Raw genomic sequence first — 19,445 nt, forward strand, 5'->3', positions numbered from 1 at the left:
ACAGATCATTACTCAATACCTCAAATGTGAGGTAGCTTTGATAAAACCGCAGTCCCGTAACTGTGACTGACTGAACTGGAAGCTGCTGGCTCTATTTAATGCTTTACAGAAAAAGGATGGCATTTTATTGCGATACGTAAGAAAAAAAAGGAAGAGAGGTTGAAAATCTGGATTAATAGTCCTACGGCAATAACAAAACACTTTGTAGCATTGAGGGATTTTTACTTACATCTCAGCACTTCAACAATCAAATCCATATCAGTACTGAGTTTCTTGACATGATCAAGGTTTGCTACTGTCATTATTGGCACATACTGATCACTGTCCATCTGTGATATAAGGTACATGTCACTGGCAAGATTTTCTCTGTTGGGAGAGAAAAAAAATTGGGGAAATGTCACATATGTAACTTTTGCCAATAAACTTGAGACAAAAAGCTCATCACATAGAAGAAGGCAGGTTCCTACACTAAATTTTATTTTCAGCATTTTTATCAACTCCCCAGTCCATTCACCTACTATATTTCACTTCCTAGAAAACACGAAATTTTTTTTTTTTTTCCTTCATGCAAGAGTATTGGAATCTTCCTCTTCAGGCAGCATATTACCCCCACAAACATGTAATATTGTTAGGAGTTTATTACTTCAAATGACCACTGACTGTAACTGGTTATGCAGGAGTATACAGATTAGGAATTGTTCTAGGTTATTAAGACACGTGTTTAGGATGTTTTTATCTAGACACAAGCACTGAGAATAATTAAGTACAAGTAAACTGCTTTGATGATCTTGCATCAGTCTGTACTGGAATGTGTATGATTCAGAGCCCATAATTTATATTTTCTTTTTTAAATTGATCCTTAACTTAAAATATAAAGGGATCTACAGATGCATATTCAAAAATCCAAATTTTTATCAATGTAAATTTTAAAATTATTAGCTTAAACAAAGCTTATCAAATGGCTTAAGCTACTCAGTTTTAATTTGCAAAAACACCCAGTAACAGTCATAAAAATTCACCTGATCTGTAATTGCTTGTAACTACTCTCACTTCAAAACAATATATTCGCTAGTTTACGGTTTAGGCCCAGCAGTTTCATGTAAGCTTTAAGAGGTACATCAATACGATACTCTGGAATTTGTGTATTACTTCCGCCAAATTCTCATCCTTTCCACTCAGTTTTGTCAGCTGTGAAATACATTAACATACATCCCAAGTTAGGTACTGGATCTTGTTAGTTATCCTCCAGTTTCCTACATTTATGTATATACATACCTAGATAAGCAGAATTCCAGTGTTTTTTTCAGTAATTCTCGTAAATCTTCCTGACCTTCTGGCTGCAACTGTTCATTTCCACCTAATAATTAAAATACTTAGGTTTAAATTTAGTTCTGCTATTTTACACAATAGATACTTTAACCAAGCCATCATGTCTATTACTGGCTGTATAACTAGTACAAATTTTCAAGTTCAGTAAGTGTTCATTGTGTATTAGTTCACAACCCACCGAAATTCCTCAGGAATACTTTATTTAAAACAAAACAGAAAAACCATATCTGACTTCACTTGTTAACCTCTGTTCTCCAAATACATAGAAATTTGAAGCAGTTTTAGAAAAGCAGCTACAAACATATCTCAAAGTAAATACTGAACTCATTTAGCTCATGTATCTCTCTTCCAGTCTTAGGAAACTAACCGATTTCTAGCTGACTAAACCCTGACTAATGCAGCTGACTAATACAGCAAGCGAGCAATGTAATGGAGGCACTTTGTAATTCTGGCCTCACTCTAAATTCCCAACACAGTAATTCAGAAAAGAGTTTCAAAAATGTAATTATGAAATATCAGCAGATATCCAATAAATTAACAACAGATGTATGATCAATTCACAATCTCTTGGTTAAGAATGAGAAATTAATTTTTTTCTTATACCTGGAAGTTTCAAAATTACCACATGGAAAATACTAATTTCATGTCCATTTTAGTTTAGACCCAATATACTACAGTCAGTTGAGGGTAAACTAATTGTGTCAGTGGGAGAACTGTTTAAAGATCAGAAGTTCAGTGTGGCTTTCAGAGGTTTACAAAGCATTAAGTAGCATGTTACATAAATGTAAATTAGTGTTTAGAAGTATTTCACACCAACTATTACCCTCTATACCCTTCCCTTCTTCAGTAACTTTCGTCCTTTTCTTCAGCTCTCCTTAACCTTTCTTCTTCCTAAAACAACTTCGAATTTCCGCCCACCGTTTTGTCCTTCACGTGCTCTATTCTGATGTAGATAATGCCAACACCTGAGAAATACACATATCATGTACTAACCACTATTTCCCTTCCCCATCTTGTCTTTCTCCCTGGCCCAAAACCTAGCAAAGACCAAAATTATATGCATTTTAAAAATAATAATAAAAAATTAAAATCAGATTTCAGAGTTGGGACCACCTATGTTACTATTCATCAAGCGGAATAGATCCGATCTGCTGTTCAGCTGCTTTGCAACATTATTTGACTCTTGTTGAAAGTTAACTATTTTGGGTGTGTAAAGGACATGCTGACAAGTTCTAACACTAAGCTGATGAACACTGTTCCCTTCTAGAGTGCTAGGCACCATTAATATTATTTTCTATTTGCCAGTTAATTATTTAATATTCCCCAATAGATTCTTCTTAAGTAGAAGAATCAAAGAGAACTTTCAGTTTTCACCACAGGCAAGGATGATGCCACAACTGTATCTGATTTCAGTTGTCTTGATTTCCAAGTATGATTGATGCTATACTGGTCATTTTAAATACATGTTATAAAATCAGCTAAGCACAATGAACAAGGAGCAGACCTCTCATGAATCTCGAGAAACACCCAGCACATTTCCCTCTCTTTCCCATTCCTCATCTCAGTTCAAGTAGCAATCCTACATGCATCTTGCAGACCTTCTGTCCCTTTCAGTGAAATATAAGCACGGCTGAATCTCTATGCTAGTTTCCAGAAGTTCCTTAAAACATGCCATCTGGTATAGACTACAGCTACTAACAGTTGCGCTGAAGAAAGTTATGAGAGTTCATTAAAAAAGAACGCAAAGAAGTTCGACTAAACTGTTGCTTATTTTAGCATTTTAAGTACGAGACTGATCTTTCAACACATTAACATTACTACTTGAGACACAAGTGGTATGTGAATTTCACCTCAGTTCTTGACCCACCTAGAAACATGCAGCTTAGACAGGTAGATATTAAATATGAACACCTACACTAGGGATTTCCATTCAGAATAACATTTCAGAAAACAATACTCAGTTATATCCAGCACTTACAATCGATTCTGTGCATTATCTTATAAGGCCTACACTCAAACAGGAGGAGATTGGTTTCCAAATATGCCTAAGCCTGAGAGCAGAAGAGACAGCATTTTCTGTGCTCTGTTTAGAGAACACATATATTGAACAATGAAAGTGGTGGTTTTTTGGGTTGGGTAGGCTTTTTCTGTGGTTTTGGTTGGTTTTTTTAACTGGATGCTCACTGTTCAACTCAAAATATGTTTTCTTTTCTTAAACCAAGTCCAAGCAAATACTAGCTTTCTCTTACCTGTCTGGGTGGTTTCGTGCATAGACTCATACTCAGAATGATCGAGAGCCAAAGGGTTCATATCCGTCTGGTCTGACACTGAAACAGCTGGTGATGGCTCCTGCAGCTCTGTCAGCACTGCATTCTGATGCTTTTTGTCGCCATCACCATTGGCATCCAGTCCTGCAGCAGAGATGACAAACACTCAAAAACCATTCCTTCTAATCACAGCAACATCATAGTTAAAACTAAATCTGAAGTAAAGTTGCTTATATATTTGCATTCTTTTTTTAACAGGAAATTAAAATTGAGAAAGTTCTGCACTGATTTTTACCTTTTGCTTGAGCAACAGCTAGCAACTCTTACTCATACCTTCTTTACAGGAATCTGGAGGTTGGTCAGGTATTTCTTCCCACGTTTTGCTCACGCTACCATCAGTGGCACCACTTGCTTCCAAGTGTAACATATGATTTCCCCACACCTTTGCATTAGGATTTAATTCAGAAACCTTGGTTGACTCCTACAAAAAGAAATTTATTTGATTATGCACTTTGTGGATGCACAGCATGCATCTGTGCATATATATGTACAGTTTCAAGTAATAGTATCAGATGTACAGCTCAAGATTGTATTGTCAATTAGTTTTTTTTCACATCTGAATATATTAACTGAACTGCCATCCCATAATTGTTTCAGGTACAAAACCAACTGAATTGTGCAGCACAGAATTCATTTCCTTGATTATAAATGACCAGAAAAGGCTAGCCAAGCAGAGCAAACTACAACAAACATTTCATTCTTCGCCTTTGACAGACTAACTCAACCTGTACTTGCCCTAGACTTCAGGCAGCTCTCTAATATACATGTTAACTTAATGCTGACTATATTTTTACTGTATCTGTTTCTGCAAAATAATAAAAAAATTAAGAAAATACAAAAGCTCAGGGGTTTTTTTCTGGACTTACATAAACATGTAACAGTTTTAAGAAAGCATTACGGAAAATGGAAAGCAATGAGATGTGCATGACAACTTCTGTCATTTCTTCAAGAGAAAAACCAGAGCATTAACAAAAATTTAGGTTAGTTTTCCCCTAGGCAGTACAAAGAATGAGTTACCAGATCCAGTCAAATCATCTTAGACCCATCTCCTTTAACCTGGATTGGAAATGGACACATATAATGGTCATATATGGTTATATATAGCCATTATATAAATAGTTATATTCATGCTTCAGAGAGATTGCTCTCTGCAGTGTCAACATCTACAACACTTTTTTGATAGTAACATGAGACAGTTTTCTCTTGTTTTGCTAATGTTTGAGTAAAACACATTAAGTTATTCCACACCCAGAGTACCTTTGGTATGTTTTAATATGATGATTATACTGGGAAAGAGTATTGCTCGTGATAACGCATACTAAAAAAGCTTATTAAAATTTGTTTTGTGAATTTAAGGATGCTAGGAACATTACAGAGTTTCAGACAGGCACTTCAAAACTCCATGAAGCTTTAATTATTCTGAAAAACATGCACTCAGATAGTCATCATCATAGTGCATAGAGAACACATCCAGAAGGTAAAAAGATCTAAGGACTCTCAACTTAAACACATCTACTGAATGACAGAGAAAAGACTTATAAAACATGGAAGTGTTCAACATAACTACTTGAATAGTAAGGATTCATTGATGACAGCAAGTTCCATCAGTATCCATTTCTAATACAAAGAAGTTCCCCCAGGAGATAGCAAACGTGGCCTCTAGCACAATCCGCTGCTGGCACTGCAACTGCTGAGCAAGGTCAGAGCAGGTGCTGTAACGCAGCGGGTGTGGAGAGCAATACTAAGTGCTGGCTCCGCTCAGCGGGGAAGGAAGAGGAGCAGCACCTGCTGCAGGTTGGCTTTGTTTCTTTCTTACCCCAGCTAGCCAAGATCCAGTCTAGCTCATTCCCCACGCTTCTCCTGTAGCCACTCCTTTCTACAGCACTTCAGAAAATCATCTCTGGAAGTGAGCAAAGGGTTTCCTAATTGCTACCAAGAATTTTAAGATTTCAAGAAATCCATAAACATTTCTTCCTATATAAAGGTAAAGAGCACTATTAACAGCCTGTAGAAAGTTTCCCTTCCACATACTGAAGCGTTCATCTCAAATTCATCCAGAATTGAGAATCTGCAATCAAGATACTTTGCCCCATGTTTAAACTTTCACACAAGGTAAACAGAACCAAAAAGGAAAAAATATATCAATATTCAGCAACATTTTGAACTACTACATTCTGTACAGCATTTGGTTTTGCAAAGGAAAGACAGAGTGGTCAGCTTCAGGACAAAATAACATGAGGTATATTTAACTATCTAATGAAACCATATTTTGACGTGGCTTATTCCAATTCCTAGCTTCAGCTTTAAGCTTTAACATCAAATCACTACTGCAGAATACTTACAAGTTCGTCTTTATCTTGCCATCCCCAAGTACCAATGCTTTGTGGTGCTAGCAGCTGATACGGATATCTTCCCACTGCATATGAAGCACCTGTTAAATCTTCAGGTTCATTCTGGAAGTTTTCACGAACTAGACATAGTCTGTCATTCTTCATGGTATTGTTAGAAATTGTATTATTCCATAAAAAACCCATCAGATATTCACCATTAGCAGCAGTAACAGTGTCAGAAAACAGATGATTTGTCCAATCAGCATTGCCAGTCTGAAGACTGATGAAATGTGACCATATTTCAACTTGGGGGTTTTGTCCGTCCGGTTCATAGGAGTGCTCTTGGTCACTCAATACGTCTTCCATCGGATCTAATACACACCGCTCACTGCCTTGCTGAAATCCTGCAGCACCAGGAGAGGCACTGTGTATTTCATAGGAAGGAGTAGCAGCATATTTGTCTACCTGCTTTGGGTCAACAAAAACTCCGAGCTCTTTGTTTGAGAAAATCTTGTGATCTGATTGCATCTGTTCCCAACTTGTGGTCAAGTCATTCATTTGAGTATTTAATATGTAACTGGTGCTTTTCAGTTCAGTAGTCTTGGCTTCTAACTGCTTTAAATCCCCTGTGGTAAACGCTTCTAGATTCCCATTTGACACAGTAAAACCAGTGAGGTTCTCCTCCTTTGAGTGGACACTGACAAACTGTTTTACCCCACCATCCTGAAGATTGCATTCATTTACATCACACACACTTTTTTCATGAGTTTCTGATCCTACTTCAGTAAAAAGCCCAACAGAAGCTTGGGTGTTCCTGACCTCCGGCTCTGGACTGGCGCAGTGATGTAACTCAGGCTCTTCCACTGGTTTATCATGCACATGAGAATATGAATTTTGACACAATGAAGGTAAACAATTATGGGCTTTGTGTAAGAGATTACTGGCATCTTCCAGATTTTTAGCATCATCTATCGATTTAACGCTTTTGTACATACAATTGTCTAAAGCTACAGGTACAGTGGAGTTAGAGTACATATCCTGATTGTGAGTCAAGCCTTTATTGCAATTTAACATGTTTTTATCACAATCATCAATGCTGGCATCCAAATTCTGTTTTAGATTTTCTGCCTTGTTATCAACTGTCTCCTTTAGGTGAACTTCAAATTTTGTGTGTTTTACAGATTCTACTACATCGCCAGCTATTTTGGCTGAGTCAGTCCCCGCATTCCATTGATTTTCCACTGCATGGAAGGAACATACACCCCGTTGCTCATCTTGTCTACAGTTCATGTCCGTTTTATTCATATCCTCATGTTCCACAGACACACAAGAGACACTGGTTTTGTTATCTGAATTTGAGTATTTGCATACTTTACCTTTATTCCCTGGGGACTCTTGTAAAATCCGAGATTCTAGGCTGTTTTCCTTTAAGAACATTTCATCTGTGCTTGTGTTAGGTAGTTCATGAGATGTCAAAGTGGCATCACTTACCAATGACCGAGTTCTGCTCAAGCTATCAGCTTCCTCAAACATGTCGCCTTTTAGCTCAATGATACTCACACAGACATCTTCCTTCATGCCACTATGGTTTGCAGCTTCATTTGATGTCTTGTTTTCAGTGCAACCCTTAATTTGAGTTTGAAAATCAGAACTTTCTTCCAAGTTTTCATGCATCTCAGTCATATTCAAAGCTTCACAGCTATGTAAAACTGTACCTGTACATTTCTCTTTATCTTTCAAGATCTCTTCCAAAACACTGTGATGTTCACTAGAGTCAGGTGCAGACGTTTGGCTATCACCATACGTCCTTTGAAACATTCTCTTTTCCATACCTGAGTTTACTTCACCTTCTGGCTTTAGGAAGTAGCCTTCTTCAGCAAGTTTTTCTACATGTTGACTCACCAAAAAAGAATCATTGTCCATTTCATGTAACTCTGATGATAATTTAAAGCTACCCCTCATGTTCTTTGCCCCCTGCTTAGAGTTTATTTCCCTTGTAACACTTGAGGGATGCCTACTTAAACCAAATGGTACAATCTCAGAATCATGACTTCCCTCAATTTTTCCCAAATTGCATACTCCAGTGTTTAAAAATACACTGGAAACACAATCACTGTGTTTCATGTTTTCTGAATTAGGGCTGTATTGGTCCTCTTCAGCAGCACCTGCAAATTTTACAGAATCGCAAGCTCTACGGAGTGATTCATTCCAACTGACAGCATTACCTATGGCATATACCTCCTCTCGTCGATTCCCAGGGACGACTTCATCATACACTTTTGCTCTTAAGCCATCTGTTTCTGTATTGTCAGTATTTAACCTATGCACCTGGCATCTGTTAGCCAGTAAGTTGTCACAAAACAACTGTATGTCTGTGCTACAATATTCCTTTGTTTCCTTATTCTGCATGTTTGACCTGTCCTCTTTTTTATACTCAAACAGTTCTTTCTGTGAATTAAACTTAGTTGCCACTTGTGCTGATTGCTGCACTGGAAATTCCTCCCCAGTGTCTAGAGGTCGTGCCATGCTGCACATTCCTTCATCAGTAACAGCTGAGTTATCTGTGTCTGCTGCAGTCTCTTCATGCGTGGTAGCTGGCACCTCTTCATCCCCTTTCAGATCTTCAGCATCTACAACACAAATACTGTAAAACTCCCTACCTTTTGTATTTTGTCTGTTGTCTACATCAAGATAGGAGAATGTTGGAGACATCTCTCTATGTGAACCTGAAACTTCTTGTAGGCTGTCACTCTTGCTGTCTCCAACATTTACTGTTGTTTTGTTCTGCCTTGAATGGTCACATGTAACTGCATAATCCTCCAGAAAACTTCTATTTAAGGAAATTTCATCCTGTAAGCCTTTGTCTAGGATGTCCGGTACATGTGAAGTAGAAATATGATCAAACAAGCAATGCTGTTCTGCAGCTACGTTTTCATTATTAATATTACTATTAATATTTTCTGTATCGTTCATGTGCTGACCATTACTGCTGGATTTTTTAGGTGCTCTTTTTTTAATAACCCTATCTTTCTTTTCTTCACTTTTCTGCAGATTTCCATATGTACCAGAGACCTTCAGGAGGTAACTAAAGGAATTAAAGAAGCTAAAAGGTCTGTCATATGTTCTCCTAGAGCTCTCACAGGGAGTATTCTCCACACTTTTGTATGATGAGTATTTTGCTTTTCTATCCCAGAACCCAGATTTAGAATTTGACGCTGCACAATCATCACTACGAACACGTTCAATGCTGACTATCGCAGCTGCCCCATTAACCGTCCTTCCCACTGTATGCAGATCCTGGCTTTCCACAGTTCCTAAAATTGAAGATAAAGTTTTACTTATCCTTGACTCTGGTGCTTCCTCTTCCACAGATCTTTGTAACAACCCAGTTTTCTCCTCATTCGTGCTGTTACTCAATTCTTTACTGAAGCAGCAGCCCATGTTTAAGTAGTGTCAGAGGAGTCTTCTCATTCCAAATCACCTTCCTCTATACACTAAACTAACTTTCTACTGCTACTGAGGAGACAAGCCAACACCCAGCTGCCAAAAATAGCACACTTTAAAACCATGCAGGGGTTCACATGTCATTGCCACTCAAAGTCCAAATCCCAGTTGCTGAGCAATGTTTTAGTATTTCATCATATGCACTGCAATATTCAAGCCAAATAACTCGCCTAATGAGATTACAGTCTGTTTACAAGTAGTACCAAGTCTTATGAACTTCCATTGTTTAATTTCCTGAAGAGCTTCCTTCATCCAAATCATTAAAATATTTAAATGACATCTTTCACAATGTCCATGTGTGCCAAAAAACTGCTTGGCTTCATATTTAATACAACTCCCGCTTTCTATACAAGGATAAATGCAGTCTGGCTTCACATGTTTACATCTGATTTGAAGACTAAACTATTGGAAGCTATTAGATCAAACACATTTTGGACCTATTTCTCCTTCTTCTCCCTTCCCCCAGAGCTGAACCTACACCAAGATTACTTCTTTAGGAAGAACAGGCTAAAGATAGATAAGACCTCATGTATTCCATTGAACAGTCATTGTACGTTATCAGAAGCTAATTCTGTTCCAAGCCTTTTTTTATTCGTTATCTGCATGAAAAAAAGAATACATAATCCCTCAGTGACTTACAGCACTGGAAGGGGCCTCACAATCATCTAGCCATCTTGTGGTACTGTGGCAGGGTTAATTATACTTAACCTCCAAAAAAAATTGTGTATTCTTTCACAAAAAAAAAAAAACCTAGAATAGATTTAAAAAATAGTTTGACTAAATGCTACTTCTTCCAAAAGTCTGTTCCCAGTGTAAGTTTCCTTTGTTGTATGTAAACAGACTTCTTTCTGACTTTATGACAGCAAAGAATATCTTTCTACACATGTATTTACATATTGGAAGACTTCTACTATTTTAAGTCCCTTTACTTGCTAAAACAGTGGTTCTGTTTCTTCAAAAATAAAAACCCAGTAAAAAAGCTGAAAGTACCCAGCAATCTTTTCTGCTCTAAACAGAGCTGTTCTTATTTACTTTTCCATAAGCTTACCACTCAGACCTCCTCTCAAATCCATTGCTATTATGTCAAATTTGGACCTCATCCTTCAGAGAGACTGCAGACTGTACCACTACAGCACCACTCTACTCCATTACTTAAAAGATACTGAAAACACAGATGAAAGTAAGACAAGATAGACCCTTGAACTCCATTTCAAATGTTCTTTCAGGTGTACATTGAACTGGGTGCTATTTTTCAATTGGTTGTGCACCTCATGGCAAGTTTAACCAAGACGTACTTGAACTAGTTTTAAGTTAGCCTGGCAACTTGGCTTCGTTGTGTTCATATAGCAGTATATAGGGGTATGAAGGCTAATTAAAGTAGTTGCCTTTCAACTAACTATTAAGAGATCTATTTTAATTTCTACTGTAAACTATACTTGCAGGGTAAACGCTGTGTAACACACAGAGATCCATGCTCTAATATTCCACTATCATTACTTTTTTTTGCATAACTGTCATTGTGACTTATTTTACAGCTGCTTTTATGGCAAGTCACATAGCCTACATAAGGCTAAGACATGATTCCGTCTTATCTATGTTGTCTGCATGGTCCCCTCACTGCTACACTGCAAGATTTCTGCTTTGTTTCCAAAATTCCAAGGAAAAAAACCAAAATCTTTACCAGAGAAGCCCACAGTCACTTCTTCCTTTCAATCTCCTTTGCTAACTTCTGACAGAAAATCTACCACCAACAACGTGGAAATAAATTAAGCATTGGTTCCTCTTTTACTCATTCATATCTAGTTGGTAAACTAAATTCACATCTGTTTAGAGTAATGAACCAAAAGAGAAGCAAGCATTTTTTGTTTCCTGTTGTCACCTGAAGATTGAAGAAAAACGGTGCTGAACTAAACCACAGTAAGAAGAATCAGGCTGGATTAAAATCAGGTAGAAGAGAATATAAAAAAGCTCTTGCTATCCCAAACTGTTGAAAATCTTATGATAATAACTTGCAAGTACAAGGTAGTACTGAGCAAGTGCGGAAGCACTCTGGAAATTCAAATGTTTCACTTCAGTCTGCACTGCAGTCACTATGAAGCACTCCTGCAGTAATAGTAGAGTTCACATTTAGCAGCATAAAACAGACTACAGGTGCATCTCTCTTCCTTGTACAGTATGAAATGCTTCTCTTCTCTGAAGCTTTTTCAAGGTATTCAAATATTTATTTTGAGTCATTTCTTATTCTACTTCTCTTTATAAATACTTGGTGTAACACAAAACAGTGCAAAGCTGCAATATAGCTGCCAATGTAGCTTTTTCTCCCCAGACAAGTATTCTGCCCATAGGACAAATGAATCAAAAATATGTGCTTTAGATTCTTAAACACAGGTTACCATATATTTAAATGTCATAAATTTAAATGCCATAGGCAGACTCAGATTTGTATATGTAAAAGAACCACATGGGCTAACTTTCAGGGGAAATCTCCTATTCACCACTAATCCTCTGACCATAAAAGACTGCTGAATTGGCTAGAGAATACATCCCCTCCTCAGCAAGTCTGCTTTGAAATTGCAAAGTAAGAAAAGAGAAAGACTACCCTGCTACCCACCCCCTTCCTCCCCCAGTTTATCCAATACATGAAGCCTCAAAGTGCCTGCAGATATATTGCTCTTAAGGATAAGAAGTCTGATGCATCGTTGCTGCCATCTGCTGCATTTTTTTTAATTCTCCCGTGGGACAAAGTTATTCAACATGCTTGGGTCCAGACTTAAAGCTATGCCAAGTCACTCCTCTCTTCAGCATTCCCTGGAACCAAGTACAGGGAAAGGGGGAGGGAGTTACTTATAATAGTTTTTTGAAGAAATGCCACGAGCAAACAATTCAACTGTTTTTAATGTCAGCATAAAGTCATAATAACACTTGCAAAGTTTACAACTATTCAGAGAACTCCCTCGTCAGGTCAACAAATAGCAAGATTTTTCCCCTCTGTGATTTAACCATTACTAATGACGTGCTTTCTAGAGAGGAACTAAGTGCCTCTAAGAGATGGGCCAGGGCAAAGTCCACTTTTCCAGTGCCTTAACAAGCACTTCTGCTATCAAGTAATGTGGAGAAAATGGGTGAAGCAGTTCAGGCAAGTAGAAACTTCTTCCAGTTTTCCCATACCCTCCTCCTTATGTGCAAAGGCACATTTTGTACTTGTTCCTTTGGTTTTATCTAAGAGTTCCAGGGATAATTTCTATTTTTAAGCACCTACAGTGAACATTCATTAAGTCACATTTCTCAATACTGTCTACTATGGGATCACCATTAAAAAAACCCAGCAACATAAATTTAAGCCACACTGTTATGCTACATCACCTGAGGTTGGTTGTTTAACTTCCAAGACTCAGTAAGTCTTAAAAGCCTTCTGGCTAAGCTAAACACTGCCACCTGACTAGAAAAGCACTTTAACCAAATTTGTGCTCTGCCACTTCAGCTGGGGGGGTGGGTTTTGTTTATTTTAGGTTTTTTCCTTTATAGATATGTATTCCGGCTCTGGTATATTCCTCATCTACCCAAAGCCTAAATAGGTTTCCCCTCTCCATGAAACAAAACCGCTCTGAAGCAGCACTTTCATAACTTGAACTTTTTTTTTTTTTTTTTAAGTATTTTAGTCCTATGTCCTGCACACACCTATGCAGACGGCAAGAAGTCAACATAATTATTAACAGGAGTATACCTACCCATCTACTTTCTCTTCTACGTGTACCTATTCCTTGTCAAGGAATAAGCGTTTATTCCATATATAGCCTTACAGACCTAAGTTTTAAAATATAGTCTAGCTTTATAGTTACAATAGCACAAGTTAAAACAGTCCTTAAAACCTTCTGACATCTAACTTCATTTATCCTTTTTCTAGAATAAAGTCATGCAATCATAACTAGTCCTGAAGAAACAGCGATCATCCTGGCCTCCCAGGCCATACCTGATGTCATGCCCACAACCAGTTAAGGGAAAAGAGAAGAGCAGCATCACAACAGACGTTGCAACATCACTGCTGCAGGCTTTTGGAAACAGCTGGTCAGATTGCCTAACTTTCCCTCCAATGTATCAAGGTTAAACGGACTGTTAAGAGTTTAAATACACATTTTACACATTAAAGCAATTAAACATTAAATTACACATTAAAGCATTAGAAGTGCAGAACTATTCAGCACTTTTCTTACAGTCGAAATCTACAATAATGTGACAGAAAGAGCAAACACTGAGCAGTATTGATCCTTCATGATGCTGATACCATACATGTTCAGTTTACGGTCTAATCCTCCCATGTCTCATTTAAAGCTATTTATGATCTCCTGAATTATTAAATATCACCTACATGTTATACAAACTGCTACTTAACTCTTAACTGGCACATACTGTATGTGATACTGTGTATTGTCAAATGATCTGAGGATTATATGCTACATTGAATTTTCACTAAACTGTTACACAGGGTCCTATATTAAACTACTAACTCTCATTTCCTCAGTCCCTTTTTATTCTATGAGGCTTATTCTTGAATGGGTTGCAAAAAGATTTTTGAACATAACCTAGCAGCTCTAAGCCCGAGACATCCTTCCGCATTACTGCCTATGAAAAACATTTTAGGAAGTACAGTTAAGTCCCATCTTAAGTTTTCTGACTTGCTAGCTATTCTTCCTGTGCTTAGAACCAACAACATGATTGAACTTGTATTTACAGTACCTATAAGCACTGACAAAAATCAGCACACCACATCAGTCCGATTTCCCATTAACAGAAGCCCATGGCAGCACCTGATAATTACTCAACTAGAGAGAGAATGGGTGATGCTCATATCACCATCAGACAGCAAGTTTTAATGGCCCCATGATAATATCCTCCACTGGAAAATACCAACATTTGCAGAACATGTTGCCGCTTGATGACAAGAATCCCTTCTAAAGTTAATTTCAAATTTCCAGATCAGGTCTTCGATTCAGCCAATCAAGGAAAGAAAATTCTTTGATCCTTGGAAAGTGCTCTGAGAGGCCACATATTCAAATATGGACATGGCAGGGGAAGAGCTCAGGATCAACGAGCAAGGAAAAAGACCGTGCCTTTAGCACTAAAGGTTAGTTAAGTCCTGTCTGGCAGAGACAGGTCATATAAACTACCTCCACCATGGGATTTAGGTCTTGGCCTCGAATTTCTAGCAGCAAAGTGTTACTGATCAAAAAGGAAACAGAAGTGAATCAAAAGGGAGTGAAGGATTTCTTAAACACTGACTTTCCTGGGTCCAGTCTGACAATGGCTTTCTCAGAAAGAGTAATTGTCAATCAGGATACAAAAAAATCCAATGACAGATGTCACCTGAAGTGACAAAGCCTGCCTCTAGGTTAAAAAAAAAAGCCAGAAATACCAGCATATTTAACTCCCAAATTTATCAAAGCTAAGAATTTGTTGGTAACCTCTAAATTATCTACCTCCAACTTGTAAGTGTAAGCTACTATTAACAAGAAATTTATGAGGATCCTCAAGTTGCCAACTTCCTTCAATTGACTTGCATGCAGAACTAAATTCTACTGTTAAATACTACTAAAATCAGCCAAATTCAAGAGGAGCTGTTGTTGGAAATGAACTACATTAGGCTTGCAATCAATCTACATTAGGCATTAAATAGCATATAGTTTTATAGTTACTTCAAGGCAGAAGAAATTACTTTGGCTCCCTCACCATGAGGTTAAGCCTTTGAAAACTGTTAGTAAACAAGTGATCTCTAACAGTAACATAAGCAACCCTGGAAAGTGATTTCTGAAGGGTTTTGATCAAAAATTTCCATTTTGATTCAGTCACTATTGACTATCTGTTCAACATTAATAACAGTAGAACATGTGCTAAGTTTTGTTCCTGCCAAAGAAAACAGACTGACTAAAATCGTAATTAGGAAAATTTATTTATTGTTAATATTTAAAGATATAACAAAAAGTACTTTATATAATCACTTCAGAATTAAGGCTAGCATACAGGGAGTTATTTTTCCAGGATCTACAGAAGTACATCAAAATTTCCAGTAGAAATTCTACAGCTTTCCTCCTGAACTGCCACAAAAGCACTTGGACTAGTACCCCCAGATCCTAGTAGAACAGCATAGCCAAAATAGCAAATTTCTTTTAAGTCTATAAAAAAAAAAAGACTCCTGGATATCTCACTAGATACCATGGCAGTATGATCCCATATGAAATACACACTGAAGTAGGGATCACCACAGACATGAATCTGTATCTTTATGCAGTCTGGCCACCTGATCTCAAAATAATTAAGACACAAGAAACAAGAGGTGATTTTCAGTTATCCTGAAGCACGTTACTTGCTAAATGCAATCGAGTCAGGACTTCAGAAGTTTTTCTCCTTCCTGTCACATTTTTGGAAAGATTAAAATGTCTTCATGATTTTAGCTTGCTAACTTCTTCCTGTACTCCATGAAGTTTTTCCTCAAACTATAGCCTTGTTCCCAAAACTTGCAAGTGAAGTCCTGAAGCACTGGCAAAATATACTCATGCAAGCATGCCATTATGGAAGGGACCACCTTGAAAACAACACTTAACAGCATCGATTGGCAATGATTCTCATATAACAAAATGACCTTCTGATGCTGTGCATGTAAGAGTATGACACTGATATAACCTAAAAAAGCTTAGTAAGCTACAGGTCTCAGCTTTTTGGAATAAAATATTCAGCAAAGGAAAAGCTTTAATCTCAAAAGAATTAGTTATTTGAAATGCACCATTATAGCACTATGGATACATTCCAAGATACCCAAATTAACATTAGTCTCTTCTACTAAGGAAAAGAGCAGATAGATTTTCTGAAATTGAAAGAAATGGTTACTCTCTTTCTCCAAGTAAGTATGAAAAAACAGAAATGAAGATTTAGACCCAAGTTTACACGAAGCTTTATAAAAATCCTAATATGTAAAATTAAAAGAACTAGCGTCAATGTGAAGACTAATCAAACCACCTTTAATACTAATGCACCTGTTGAAAGTGCACTGACTGTTCCAAGCTTTTGAAGCAAATCTGCAAGAGCCTCTTACTCAAGCTTACAGACTGGTTTCTTGGAATACAGGAATACGGGAAGAATACAGCCTTGAGTACAGGAAAAAAAAGAAAAAAAAAAATCACAAAAGCTCAACTTTCAAAAGTATGGCACAAAAGTGGGTTCAACTTTTTTCTCTACTGTCAAATAAACAAAATTCACATCTGAGAAAGGTAAAACAGAGCAGAAGAGAACCCAGAATACCAATTTAAAAATAAAAAAAAAAGGAGGGAGAGGGGGGAACAAACAAAAAACCCACCAGCTTGCTTAGGAAAGAAAAGCACAAGTTTAGTGTTTTTCAAAACGCTCCTTAGTGCTTGCTGCAAGGTAAGTTGAGGCAGCAAGCATCTGCTGCTTAGCATAGTACAGGCTAAGTGCCTAGCAGAACGTACACTGAAACCAAACCCTTCAAGATGTCCTAAGAGGAAACATTCCTCCTAATATAAAGTTAATGATCAAAGATGAAAATATCATGTTATAAGTAGAGCATACACACAAATCAAGTATACAATCTTCTTGAAGACGTACGTAACATTTACTGCAACATACATACACAGTACTATTGGCTGTATCATGCCAAAAGCATCCCATAAAGCAACTTACTGGATCCTGCACAGTAGCACAGAAGCAGCGGCACGTGCCATTTGGCAGAACTGGCTGAGCAAAATTCCTGTTACAGAATGCAATTCCCTATTTGTATGGGTTTGTACTTTTTTCAATTACAGATACATGCCAAGCACATCTCCTGCGTTTTCCTCACATGTTAACGTGTGAGCTAGAACCTAACTCAAGATTGGCAGTACAACTCCTGCGTAGCCTAAAAAGCCCTGTACCTTAAATGAACGCAAACTGTTGTAACTTGCCGCTTATTTAAATCCCCTGTAGGGCTGAAGAAAAGCTAAGTTGAGGCTCCTACTCGGTATGGAGACGTAGCCACCTTCAACAGCTCTGTTCTAGCATTTTATGTTGCAATGCTATCAGCCAACTATCTTTTAAAATGTTCTGGGATACAGTTTTGATTAAGACATAGTAAAAAAAAATCCTGTTTCATGCAACACATACCAAGGGACCATGTAATTATAATACTTACTAGATGAGAACCGTCTTTAACTTCTTGTACTTGCTGCACCTGCGGTTCAGCCACAACTTTAGTGTCCTGATCAGAAGTCATGAGCTGTCTGCTTTTTGGCTGCTCAGAGAGAACTTTACTGGTCACCTTTGTATGCTGCGGAAATAGGAAGACAAAAGATTCTGTAAGTGCTTGTTGAAACTCCTGAGAACTCACAGCCATTCCAGATGTGCCATGCCGATCCAGACCAAAGGTCCAAAGAACTTCCACACAACATGGTCAGGATTACGCATTCAGAGAAAACGTTACGGCAAAAGGCGAAGATAAAGTGATCTTGCAGATACGCTCAGCTCCCAGTTGCTGGCTGCCTCGAGAGTGCAGATGAACACTTGCCATGGCACCAGATAGGGAAATTCCACTGGGAAAGTTTCACTTGATTCTCACCTTAATTATTCAGATTGGTTTTCAAACCATGACTTCTTCATACCATCTGGTAGACTTTCTTAACTTATTAAGAAGTATTTAGTCACAAACCAACCTTTGTCTTCTACAACTACTCTGACAGTCACTTAATCTTTGTAAATTTTAAGAAGCACGTTACAACAGTTCTGATAGATTAGTAACGCTCAACAAGTTGTTCTGCTCCATCATCCTAAAATGTTATTTTATTTGATTAGACAAGTAGAAAACTGAGTAGAGTTGAAAGTGTGACAGAGACTTCGCTTTGAAATTTGATGCTATTATTTAATACTGTTATTTAAAAAAAACAAACTAGTCTTTAAAAAAACAGGAAAAGCTCATTTAAAGCATGAAGTCTCAGAGAGTAAATACTGGGGTGTATAATCAGGGTAATTCAATTTTCCTTTTCTAGAAGGACTATGAGCAAATTGTAATATGCTTTGAGTTACTTATTCACGCAGAACTTCCAGTATTGCATCTGTAACTGTGTGTGAGAGAAATTTACTGCCTTCAAGTTAGTGACACCAAACTTCAGGGTGAGATTCTCTACGATCTCCTTTAAAAAAGGAAGTAAAGATTTGCAGCACATGAAAGGTAATAGTATGATTCCATTCTTTAGCAGCATAAGCTCCTTTTAGGTTATCTTGAAACCAAAAGATTGGAGTTAAAGTATTTCTTTCAGACTGTGGCATTATGGCCTTCCATGAAATCTCCTCTACGCTATATTTTGAAATGGACAAAAGCAAAAGCCTTTCATACAACTGATTGAATACATTCCAAAATTTTCAAATAAAATTATGACATTCACCTATGAACTGATTTAATTGTCTGTATTATGGGATTTTGCAGAAGATAAGATATTTTGCACACACAGCTGAAGAAACAAATATACTGACATCCCCGACAGGACAAAATACTCAGCTTAGATGAACAGTTGCTTATCACTTCATGTTATTGATGTAAAGTCAGCACAAAACCCATGTTTTTGAAAGAAACGCATGCACTGTGTCACTGTTACGTTCCCAGAAGTTTTTTCCTAACAACCTGCCTCTCATCTTGGAATAGAAACTATTTAAATAAGGGAGAAATGACACACACAAAAAAAGAAATAAAAAAATTATACCGCCCCTCACATACAGTGCTACACACACATGAGCATACACAGAGTCTACATGGCAGAAAGTCTGGAATTCATTCAGGATGTTTGTATTTTATAAAATAACCAAAAATCATCCTCGAGCTGAAAGCAATTTTTCAAAAGCAAGTATTAAATAGTTGGATTCTGTGTTGCTCAAACCCATGCATGGGAAGCTGTATGCACATTAACACTGCGGAAGGTGT

General features: G+C 37.5%; 1 protein-coding gene across 1 annotated transcript in view; it reads right to left on the bottom strand.

Annotated features, from left to right (window-relative positions):
• LARP4B (La ribonucleoprotein 4B) overlaps positions 1 to 17,747 on the bottom strand; it is a 38,410-nt gene extending 20,663 nt beyond the window's left edge. The window contains exons 1-7 of the mRNA XM_059818792.1: positions 17,667 to 17,747; positions 16,575 to 16,626; positions 5,999 to 9,300; positions 3,930 to 4,077; positions 3,579 to 3,740; positions 1,276 to 1,357; positions 230 to 366 (exon numbers count right to left, since the gene is read on the bottom strand). Coding sequence (XP_059674775.1) covers positions 230 to 366; positions 1,276 to 1,357; positions 3,579 to 3,740; positions 3,930 to 4,077; positions 5,999 to 9,300; positions 16,575 to 16,626; positions 17,667 to 17,747 — 3,964 coding nt within the window. The remainder of the gene's footprint in view (positions 1 to 229; positions 367 to 1,275; positions 1,358 to 3,578; positions 3,741 to 3,929; positions 4,078 to 5,998; positions 9,301 to 16,574; positions 16,627 to 17,666) is intronic.
• Positions 17,748 to 19,445: the final 1,698 nt, after the last annotated feature.

Source organism: Gavia stellata, chromosome 6 (assembly GCF_030936135.1).
Source record: "Gavia stellata isolate bGavSte3 chromosome 6, bGavSte3.hap2, whole genome shotgun sequence".
NCBI classification, from domain to species: domain Eukaryota; kingdom Metazoa; phylum Chordata; class Aves; order Gaviiformes; family Gaviidae; genus Gavia; species Gavia stellata.